At 40.4% G+C, this 12,022-nt stretch overlaps 1 protein-coding gene and 1 pseudogene across 1 annotated transcript; both read left to right on the top strand.

Moving 5' to 3' along the window:
- The first annotated feature begins 2,355 nt into the window (after window positions 1–2,355).
- On the top strand, window positions 2,356–11,015 carry LOC149103486 (DNA damage-regulated autophagy modulator protein 1-like). Its single transcript, XM_089273798.1, has 2 exons — window positions 2,356–2,724; window positions 10,409–11,015. Exons 1-2 carry the CDS (start codon window positions 2,356–2,358, stop codon window positions 10,868–10,870), a joined length of 831 nt encoding a protein of 276 aa, XP_089129924.1. The 3' UTR covers window positions 10,871–11,015.
- On the top strand, window positions 3,183–7,356 carry LOC149103487 (uncharacterized; annotated as a pseudogene).
- Window positions 11,016–12,022: the final 1,007 nt, after the last annotated feature.

Here is a 12,022-nt window from a genome sequence, read left to right as displayed (position 1 = left end):
AGCTGCACATTGATTGATTCAAATTTGTTCCCAACAGTAAACGAATTGAGCCACAGTAACGATCGAGTCGAATGATGGCGAATTCTTACAAGAAAACACAACAACGGAGGAACGAAACAGCGAAAACCACACTGGTCAAGGTATGTATAATCATTACCTTCTTATTGAAAACATGAAAAATACTAAGCGGCTAAAGGTATCTTTAAATTATCAGTGAATCACAAAGCAACAAGAGTATCCATAGCAACGATAACAGTTGCCCCCTTTATTTTGCGCAATGATTTTTTTTCGTGGAGAGAATCTCTTTTGTGGTACAGTGGCTTAACCAGCTGTAGATCTATTTTTTTTTTTAACTAATCTGCAAGACAGTTTGCGAGAAAAACAAGTCTTGATATCTGCTTAGAACACTATGTTGTCTAGTTTGACGGTCACTGACCGGCTAACCGATAAAGCATTGAACAATTGGTAGTCTTTTCATAGCTAGTTGCGGCCATCTTAAATTCAACTAGGCGATGTTAATATTTTAGAACTACTTATTTCGTCTATTGTGCCGAAATAGCATGTTGCACAAAATCTCTGATTGCGCACCTGATTAAACATAAACACAAACTTTTTCCGGGGCTAAATGTATACATTGGCCAGGAAACGTCAAAGAGCAGTCTAGCTTAATGCGATGAAAATCGCGCTTTCAGTCGATTGTCGACTGAAATCAATACAGTTACTTAGGCGAATTACTAAAAAGTGACGAAGCCTTGCTACTCGCTTATTTAGGCGTTGACTTCTTATTGCTGGAAATTTTATTGTAAGAGGATCGAATTGGCTCTTTTAGCTTCGTTGAGCTGCTTTTGAAAGTAAACCTTTCTTCACCATATTGGTGATTTTTGATGGAGATGTATTCTTTGAAGTAACCAAGGCAAGCATAGCGGTTCCCTAGTGATTTGGAACAAAAATATGTTTCGAGACATAGTCGTTTCAATAGGGCTATGCAAACTTTGAAAATAATGTGATAACAGCTTTTTGGGCCGCTTAAGTTGTTATCCTTGTTACAACAATCCAGAGGGGAACGCGCTTGCAGCGACGGAGTTTGTCAGACTCCTAGAGGTCTCGGGATCTATTACAGCAAAACAATCCAACGGGAAGACAGAGAATACGCAGTTACTTGGGTCCAACAATAGAGTTAAATCCAACAACGCACTCAGAACGTAAAACATAACCAAAGTACGATTTTTTAAGCCAAAACGCAATTCCAAGCGATCACGTAAGGCTACTAAAACAATCATAACTAAACATTATCTCACACATTTTAGAAGGCTCGATTGGTTAACGGAATTCATCGTTTACAAGATTAATAACTTTCAAAACAATACAGGTAGAGAGCAGTTTAACAAAAGACTATTGCAGGTAATAATTACAAATCAATTCTAACTACAGTTATGATCTTACACAAAACAGCAGGTGTTTGTTACCGTTAATGAACTGGAACAGTAACCTGTAACTCAGAAATGCAAAACGAACTAAAACAAATATAACTGTATGTTGGATTTCTATGTTATTTTTGACAGCGAAAGCAACTAAACAAATAAAACTTAATCATCGTAATTTCTCTCGTCACAATAATCTGTAAAACATTATTTGAGTAAAACAGCAGCGAATTTTGCCGGGTTGCTTTTAGCCGTTTGCTCTCTTGAAAGATCTTTGATAATAAATTGTGACTAAATGTTCGCGAAAGGACGAATTCAGTTACAATGTCACGATTCTGTTTTGACCACTGAGATGGAATCCCTTCTTGTAAACAATTTCTACTATAAGCTACTATAGCCGGGACCTTAACTCTAAAGAATTTATATCTCATTGGTAGGGGGCTTATAATCGGAAGAATTTTATCAAGTGAAATTCGAGGAGTATATAAACGAGGGAGGTATTCAATCGAATCTTATTGTACTAAAATTTGATAGCACAGTCTCAGACTCATTATTAATTCATCAAGTTAAAACAAGGAAAATCACAACCGTAAAGGAGGTTTGGGTAGCTGGTCTTATTTAGCATAGATTTTGACGAAATTACCTCTCCGTTTACTCCTTAGTTTTTGTTTCGATTTAGAAGACATATCAAACACTAAAGACATTGTTTCATCAGCTATCCAAACACCTCGAATTTCGTGAAAAATACTCCGACTTGACTGTAATTTTCACGCATTTTGAACTGACCAGATGGTATAACGATAAAGTTGCCATAGCACTTCATTTTTAAACGATACAACGTGTTGAGCTGTTTCAGGGGGTTCTAATGTTTGACAATGTGCAGTGATGTAGACAACCAGTAACTTGCAAATCTTAGTGTGTCTACAGCGTGTAAATGGCAACTATTTCACGAGGCCTTGGATTTCTTCCCCTTTCCTGGTCAATTCTCCTGGTTTTAGGCATGATATCTTCCTACATAATCGCGATTTATCAACAAGATGTCGAGCCAGTTCTCCCGAGTGTTAGCAAAACAGCCGCTTTTGAGCCACAAGGTTCCATCTTCAACCAGTTTCTTGATACAGTAGCATTTGTTGGACTCATGGCAGTGTTTGTGCGCTTTCTGCAAGTTGAAATGGCCTCCACAAGCGTCAAGGAAAGTAACACGGGATTAATCTATCGTTTAAGGGTGGCATCTCTAACTTTTGGAATCGGATCTATGATAGGCGTGTCTATCGCTGGGAATTTCCGCTTTCCAAGGGGAGAGGTAAGTTAAGAATGCAAGCAAAACTCAGATTCGTTTAGATATTGTGTGCCACACCATTTCTGAGAGCATTTAAGAGGCTGTCCGTGTAAGAACCGACCACTCGATTTTCGGCCGAAAACAGAATTTCTTCAAATTTTCTGTGTGAGACAGTTAGTCCATATGACAAACAAAAATAGCAATAATTCGGCTTTAAGTGCTATTTTTCAATATTTCTGGCGACGATTTCCGAGTACGGTCCAAAACCGTAAAAACCGTTCTGTTTCAAGTCAAATTTAGGCGTTGCGCCGAAGGAGCTGAAAAATTACGCTTTTACTCAAATACAATAAAACTTACAGATAATTTTATTTCATGTTTTTTCTTTCGATTAACGGTAAAATATTTAAAATCAGGCTCAAGAAAAATTAATTATGATTTTTTGAAAATGCCCTACAGATAGCCTTTGCAAAATTTTAGCGGGCATGCTGCTGGTTGAAGAAGTATTTCTCAAAAGTATAACGTGATCTGGAGCCCTGACCAATACTCATGTTTAGTACTAGGGCTAGTGTACCGGGAACAGGAAAAAAAGCTTTGGGCACTAACCTTTTGGAACTACAGGAGTGCGATCAACATAGCTAATATTCAGACGCGAAAGCTTGCGTGACACAGTTTTGCACCGATTATTTTTCCTAGGTTTCCCGCATAAATTGTTAAGTTTCCCGCATAAAATAATATTACCTTGAAGCAAATATTGTCAAAACGCACCCTTTGTTCGGGATAAGGCATGAGTAACCTTGTATTCACCAAAGATTCCTCCAAAATTGGGAATTTATAAGCTAATTAACTGCTGCGGCGTGAGTTGCCTAAGTTTCGCCTAAACACAGTTGCTGAAATTGGGTCATCACAGGCCTTGTACTATACAAAAATTCCATATTAAACATGTTTAAGAAGTAAAAGTGTTTGCCATATGATTATTGGCAAGAAAAAAAAAACAAAAAAACAGTGTACCGCGAATGTACCTCAGATGTACAGATAAGAAGATGTCGATTTCAGTCGGCAAACACGCTGGAATGTCAAAGCTATTTTGGCAGCTCTCCTAGTCCACTTTTTGTTTATTTTGCATTGCGCGTTAAAAAGCAATACCAATCCTGGGTACTTGAGAAATAAATTATTTTACTGTTTATATTTGATTTTAGAAATGGCTTAGAAGCTTTGCCTTTTTTATTCAACAGTTTTTTTTTGTCGTGTTGCTATTTTTGCCTAGCCCTTTGTGCTAAAATTAAATCATGCAAATTGTAGAAGTCTGACGTCGACAACGTTTTACTCAGTTTACGCAAGAGATAACAAATTTATTTTTTGCGCTTTGCGTCGTTTTTGCTGTTTGCAATGGCAGGATCGTGTTCCAGATGCCGCGTCTCCTCCAACACCCTTAGTTACAAATACCGTTCGTGTGTATAACTCAGCTATGGACAAGATTGCAAATCTCACTGCACAAGAAACAAAACGCGAGCCTCTTATCTCCCAACTGAAAACCCCCTTGAACAACTTGTGCAAAGTGGAACAGTTGAATGTTGTACAAAAGGCTAGTGAAGACTGTTTGCTAGTGTGTAGCGCAATAGCACCAGGAAGTGGCGAGGAGCTCTTCAAGTCCATGGCTCAGTCTACACAAGGAGAAAAGTTTGATGGTTCACCACCTGGTGATCTAGTGGTACTTATGACTGCATACAAGAACGCTAAGACTAAGAATTTAAAGAGACAGATACTAAGCCTTTACGCTTATAGATATCCCATGAGCATGCTGCAAAAAAATCACCAACCATACGGAAAACTATCCACATGGGAAATAAAGCAAGCACGCTCCCATGCTAACCTAAGCGGCCCTGGTACAACCCCTGAAGTTACAACCAAGCACCGCGTACGTCTTGACATGAGTAAGGTCGATCACTTTGTGGAATTTACAAATAGACCGTACTTCTATCAAGACTTTTCTTATGGTAGTAAAATACTAATCCTCGAAAGTGGCCACAGAATAGAGATGCCTAATGTTGTGAGGACAGTGACCAGATCTACAATGATTGAACAATACTTGGAGTATTGCAAAGAACAATGTTACGAACCACTGAGTAGGTCAACTTTGTTCAAAATCCTGGAGGTTCGAGAGGCATCGCAGCGTAAGTCGCTCCAGGGCTTGGACAATATTGCAGCTGATGGCGCGGCGGGATTTCAGACTCTTGAGACACTGGTTGAAACTCTTGAGAAAGGAGGAATGGAGAAACAGTGGTGTCTTGATGTTCGTAGAAAGCTCAGAGATGCAAAACGCTATCTTAAGACTGACTTCCGCGTACATTGCCAGCCACATGATTCTACTTGCGCTGACCACTGTCGACATTTTGCGCTTAGTGATCCTGTCGAAGCCGAGTTCCAGCAACCCTGCTCTCATGAGCACGTATTCAGTTGCGATGACTGCCAAGGGATGAAGAATGTACTTCAGGAAGTCAGACTGGGGATCGAAGGGTCATTCTGGACACCTTACAGTTCAGAACAACGAGAGGATCTGCTATATGATTTTGACCGCGCAAAGTCAGACATCTTGGTGTGGAAAGCCCACGTTATTCGTTCGATAAACCAGGAAGAGGCTAGACAAGATGCACTTAGATCAGCCGACGACACGCCCGCTATCCTAATAATGGACTGGGCCATGAAATTTCTTCAAATTAGATATCGTGAGAAGCAGTCCGATTGGTTTGGAAAACGAGGCCTTAGCTGGCACATATCAACGGTCATAACTAAGAATGCTAGCACTGGGAAGGTTGAGCTGAAATCATATGCGCATATCTTTGATTAGTGCCAGCAGGACTGGTATGCAGTCTGCTCAATCATTGAAAACACACTGGAAGTTGTAAAAAAGGATCACCCCCAGATTACCCAAGTGAGTCTTAGGAGTGACGAAGCAGGCTGTTACCACAACAACTTCCTCTTGGCGGCCGTAAGAGATGCTGGGAAACGAGTTGGCCTTACTGTCACGCAGTATGACTTTTCCGAGCCACAGTACGGAAAAGATGTGTGCGATAGAATCCTTTGTCCGATGAAATCAGCGATCCGACGATATTGCAATGAGGGAAACGACGTTTTCTCTGCAAAGGACATGTGTACAGCGCTTTCCGAACGTTCTGTTCGAGGCACAACTGCTTGCGTTTGCACGGTAAATGAGACTCAAAAAACACTCGAGTTAAATAAAGTGGATGGTTTCAGTAGGTATCATAACTTTGAATTTGAATTAAATGGAATTCGGGTGTGGAGAGCTTATGGCGTAGGGAAAGGTAAAATAATTCCCTATCAAGACATCATCGTAAAGCCCCAAGGTCCAACAGATCTTGTTGTAGATGTAGACTTTTTCGCAGTCAAGGAAACTCGATTCCATAAGGCTACGTCAAGTGATGACGAACAAAGCAGCGGTCTCTTCTTCTGCTCTGAGCCTGGATGTCAGATGGTGTTTAAGAAATTCAGTGAGCTTGAGAGTCATCTTGATGTCGGCGAACACCGCCAAGTAGGCGGGGGCTCCGAAACAGTGTATGACAAACTCAGAAGAGACTGGGCCGAAAAATTCCTTACTGTTGACAAAAACGAGGAAACCGGCCGCGCACTTGTGGTACATAGCGATGAGCAAAGTGACAAAAATGAAGCTTCTGGTTCTTGTAGTGACTTACAGCTTGGCTGGGCTTTACACAAGCCTCGAAGTCAAGCTGTGCGGTTTACGGATGAGGTTAAACAGAACCTAACCACGAAATTCGACCTCGGAGAGAAAACTGGCAACAAAGCAGATCCCGGAAAAGTGGCTGCAGACATGAGAACACCGAGGAAACCAGATGGTTCGCGGATGTTTGAAAGAAAAGACTGGCTAACGAAGAGTCAAGTGCAAGGTTTCTTCTCGAGACTGGCGGCCACACGCAGAAGACAGGGGAACCAAGAGGTGCAGATAGAGGACGTGTACACAGAGGAGGAAGAGCAAGAAAGGCAAGGGGTACTGGAGAATGTAGCCGCCCAACTCAGTCCTAGACATCCAATCTGCTATGATTCCTACTGCCTGTGCGACCTCTCACGAGACGAGAAACTAGACAGTTTCAGTGTAGTTATGCTGAAGGAGATACTTAGATATTTTGAAGTTCCCTTTGCTTCAAAAGATCGGAAAAAGAGTTTGGTAGTTAACCTATCCAAATTCTTAGAAGGATGTGAATGTCGCCGTTAGGAAAACAAATTCACAAAATGCCTTCTTCAGAATGTATTGGGCGCTGTACATACGGCTTAACAATTTTTTTTTTTCTTTTTATTGAACTAAGTGAACGAAGATGGTTTTAACAGCGTGAAATAATTGTAAATACATTGTGGGGAATCGCGGAGCTTTGTGTAGCTGTGTTAAACTAGTAGCACTGTCAACTTTGTTTGCCTTCTTGCACGCCATCGGAAACACAGCGAGTAGAATAAACATTGAATTCCAGGCGCCCAATCCAATTTTTTTTTTGCTCGCAGGAACTATGAACTCCCTATTGACACATCGCGGTGTAAACCTGCACTATATTTGCATAGATTGAATTCGCTGAAGAGAATTACTCAACCAACAATGCTGGTATTAAGAGATAAACGCTATTTCAAAGAAAACGAAGCCAAAGATAGAAAGCGTATAATTCAGCATGAAAATCTTGCAGTCATTGTTATTGCAACTGTAAAACAACGCGGTAAGAATGTCCGTGACATGCTAAAAATAACTTAGACACGCTAGCGTGCTACAATGTAGACGACTGAAATCTACATTTTCCTTAGATTCTCGCTACAGCTGAAGTACACTAGTGAACAATAATATTTCCTTTCTAGGCATTAAATTATATGATTAACGGTTCTAGTTGTTAAATATGAGTGTCCTTTTACGTATAGTCCAAACCTTAATTATTTAACTGAATTCTAGAAACAGCTTTTAGGCCAGACAGAAGATAACTTAAACCGCAGCCGCTCATTTTAGCTTATAACTTCCCAATTGGAAGAATATTTCGTGAATTTAAGGCTTTTCATGCCTTATCCAGAGCAAAAAGCACGTTTTGAGAATATTTGCTTCAAGGTAATATTTCATGCGGGAAACTTAAGAATTTATGTGGGAAACTTAGGAACAATAATCGGTGCGAAATTGTGTCACGCAAGCTTTCGCGTCTGAATATTAGCTATGTTGATCGCACTCCTGTAGTTCCAAAAGGTTAGTGCCCAAAGTTTTTTTTCCTGTTTTCGGTACGCTAGCCCTAGTACTAAACATGGATATTAGTCAGGGCTCCAGATTACGTTATACTTTTGAGAAATACTTCTTCAACCAGCAGCATGCTCGCTAAAATTTTGCAAAGGCTATCTGTAGGGCATTTTCAAAAAATCATAATTAATTTTTCTTGAGCCTGATTTTAAATATTTTACCGTTAATCGAAAGAAAAAACATGAAATAAAATTATCTGTAAGTTTTATTGTATTTGAGTAAAAGCGTAATTTTTCAGCTCCTTCAGCGCAACGCCTAAATTTGACTCGAAACAGAACGGTTTTTACGGTTTTGGACCGTACTCGGAAATCGTCGCCAGAAATATTGAAAAATAGCACTTAAAGCCGAATTATTGCTATTTTTGTTTATCATATGGACTAACTGTCTCACACAGAAAATTTGAAGAAATTCTGTTTTCGGCCGAAAATCGAGTGGTCGGTTCTTACACGGACAGCCTCTTAATAAGGCCCGTTTACACGAGGAAGAGGGTAGCCGAGAGTCGGAGCTGTCTTCTGCAAAGAAACAACATGAAATTCTCTATTTTCCAATTGCCCACTTGCGTAAACTATTGTTGTGAAATGCTCTTGGGAATATGCAGACCTCCCAAGAGCATTTCGCAACAATAGTTTATGCAAAAGTTGGGGGGCAAACAGAGTAAATTATGGGCAATTGGAAAATAGAGAATGACCAAGCTAAGCTCTGCATATGTTGAAGAACGCAGTCAACGACGACAGATTTTTCGAATTTCTTTTTTTCGACTGATCGCTGGAATTACATATTTAGTCTGAGCAGGATATTAGACCGAGTTGCGTACTGGACAGATTTAGGTAGTTACGAAATTCGAAGGCAAAATACTGATCGATAAATATTTTTCTTATGCTAACTTCAGGCTCTCGATTTTTCGCGCCATTTTGATGTGGCGGTTTCCGTTATATTTACGAAGAGTTCGAGTGGAGAAAAAATAATGTCTGAGGTGTTATTAAGTGGTTACGAGATATACGATGGTTTTAGAAAGGCGAAGCGATCGTAGGGTAGTTTCGTGACTGATCGAGTGAGACCGTTAATTTTGTCTGTTTTTTCTTTTTTTTGCGTTTTTACTTCACATCTGATTGGTGGCTACATATATCGATTAATCAACCTCCCCTTGTTTCCTGGAGTGTGAAGAAACACAAAACCTACAGCCCAAGGGGATGTACACAGTGGATAAAGAGGAGGGAGTGGGCGTTCTCTCAGTGCCACTGTGAGTATTCCTGGGTAGAGAGGAGGGAGTTGGCCTCCAATAACCTAGCTCCATGGGGTAGAGACGGAGAGAGTTGAGCCTCCGGAAATCGAGTCTATGGGGGCAAAAGTGTGACGAGAGGAGCACTTCATCCCCACAGAATGCGAAGCATTCCCTCCATTGACGAGCCACAAGGAAAAAACAATGATACCAGAACAGCATAGAAGTATGAAAAGAAATAGAGTTATTGACGTTGTGAGTATTTAATGAGTTACAAGGAAAAGATACCCAGCAGAAGATTTTTTTTTGCGCAAATTTGAAGAACAAAGATTTTTTGTCAGGCGAAGAATTGCACTTTATATTTTCATACAGATGTCTGTAAAATTTCCCGCCATTTTCGACTTGCTTTTCGACTTGCTTTTCTAGCGAGGCTGTTTCCCTCAAATGCGATCTGTGAATTCTTTTACCTAGTAATTTTAGTCTTCATTAATACTTCCAAACTCGAATTTTCCGTGATTTGTTAAACATTAGATTCCCCACTTTTTCCATACATTTACTGTAATTGTTGCCTTGTTGCCCACCCCCTCCCTCCTTCCAGGCAAGATGGCATCAGAAACCTTGGAAAAGTCGATTTCGTTTTCTGCAAAGCCGCTTAGTTGCTTAGTATCGGTACAGCGAGCCCAGAATCCGCCCTCCTTTTGTACTTGAAATGCTTCTTGGCCTTGATTTTAACAGGAACATGCCCTAATTACCTCACGATTTCAAAGCACTCTTTGGAAGAAAAAATTATCATGTCCGTCGCCGGGACATGTAGATCGTTTATTTCCATTTAAAGGCCAACATTGGTTCTCCGCTGTTAACTGGGGTTTGTGAGTCAGCACGCCAGAAATACAATAACTCGTCGCAAAGTACATTCTTGGAATGGAAATAAACCACTGAATGATGACTGAGTGAAGTCCTGACACGTATAGACAAATTGAAGAAATCTACAGATTCCGTTTTATTGTGGTCAATCATTCAACGTGTTTTGCCTTTCTTCATGTAACAGCATTAATAATTACGCTAAGACGAAAGAGAAGTGTCATTTTTGACGACACAAAGCGGAACATAAATCTCCTTTGCGTTGTGCTCTGTTAGGCCGAACATACAATCAAAAATCATCAAAAAACTGCTTTGATTTCATTTTCTCCTTCTGTTAGGAGTATGGGCAACTGGGAATCGTTCATCTCACTGGAAGTTTGATAATTGGCCTTTGTGGAATTGCATACTGTTTTCTGGAATCCGCGGTCACATTTCAACTCGCCAAACTCTCAATGAACTCATGGGGAATGTTTGTCACTCGACTCCTGATAACTTGTGTCTTGACCGTCACCGGTATCATTCACGTGATCTTGAAAGTTTGGACAACCAATCACCTTTCACTACATGGAAACCCTCTCTACAGGGCTCCTTGGTTGCTGTTCAACGCTACAAATGAATTCCACCCACAACATGTCACCAGCAACTTAGGAGAGTGGTTAACATTTTTCCTGTTCGCTCTATTTTCGGTGACATTTTACAAGGAGTTTCAGAAGATTTCAATCAATTTCAGTTGTTTTTCGAAGAACTCAGAACATTCTACAGACGGGAACTATTCAATTATTAACAACACAAACAATTAAGGGGCTCTCTTTTTCGGTGGATTAAAAAGTTATATTTTCATATTTAACAATTATTCCACGAGCGCGCGTTGGATATGAGTTGACTATAATCATCTCATACCCAACAAGCGCGAGTGGAATAATTGTTTTTTTTGAAAGCGCCCCCAAAATGTAGAAAACTAAAATAAAATATACGCTTGCGCTTACCATATTTGTATCCTGACGGCTAAGCTAATGAAAACTCTTGAATTGCATGGTCCAATGATCCAGGTTTGAATAATAATTAATATTATTGAAACTTAACATTAGATAAGAGTTTAATTCGCCTGAAAACTCCAGAGGCCTAGGTAATTTGCAGTTAGTTTTGGTTTGAGGAGCTTTCCCCCAGTCAGTATAAGTAGGTTTTCCGGTTTTTCGCATCTTGCGATCACTATTATAATATTATGTATTCCTACTTAATTTAACTGTGTGTCATTTTGGCTTGTAATGAATGCTTACAACAATTTGTATTTATAGGCTATAATGCTTACTTTGGCTTGTAAGTAGCTTACAACAACTACATTTATTCATTTACAAAATGGCTGTTATGGGAAATGAATTGAAGATGGCTCGAATCTCAGTGATCGGCTTCAATTCTTTTTAACGCTTTTCCACCCTTGTGGTGAAGGGTAAATGTGAGACTTTGCGAGAAGGCGAGACTAGAGTTTTTCTCTGCGGGCCCAGACATGTTCCTTCTTCAATTGCAACCCTGACACTTCAAAGTGTTTTTAATGCCAGCTCGACACGTTCAGCCTTGCAAAAAATTGAGACTGCGAGACGTACATCACCGCTTAAACAACGAGACTGCGAAACCCGAAAATTTTGCGAGACCCGTGGTTTTTAGGGGCGTAGCTAGGGGAGTCCTGGGGTGCCCATGACCCCCCCCCCCCCGCTTTGTAAGCCATTTTTTTAAGCAACTAACCTACAACCGGTGGCGAAAACGACATGGAAATCTGTTGAGCACCCTCATTTTGGCACAGTGTGACCCCCCCCCCCCCCTTGGAAAAACGCTGGCTACGCCCCTGGTTTTTGAAGGACCATTCGCCACCCCTTTATGGACGACAGACTTAAAATAATTGGTTAATAGTTTGTAAGATGGATCATCCCGCGGTGATATTCCTCTCTAAAGCAATA

This window comes from Orbicella faveolata, unplaced genomic scaffold, assembly GCF_042242905.1.
Source record: "Orbicella faveolata isolate gen_17 unplaced genomic scaffold, um_ofav_v1 contig_35, whole genome shotgun sequence".
NCBI lineage: Eukaryota > Metazoa > Cnidaria > Anthozoa > Scleractinia > Merulinidae > Orbicella > Orbicella faveolata.
This window is presented reverse-complemented; position numbering and strand designations above follow the sequence as displayed.

Bases quoted from the DNA above. Each gene is read 5' to 3' on its own strand.
- LOC149103486 (XM_089273798.1), top strand. From the start codon at position 2,356: ATGGCAACTATTTCACGAGGCCTTGGATTTCTTCCCCTTTCCTGGTCA. The intron at 2,725-10,408 runs GTAAGTTAAGAA...TCCTTCTGTTAG, and splicing joins TCCGCTTTCCAAGGGGAGAG to GAGTATGGGCAACTGGGAAT.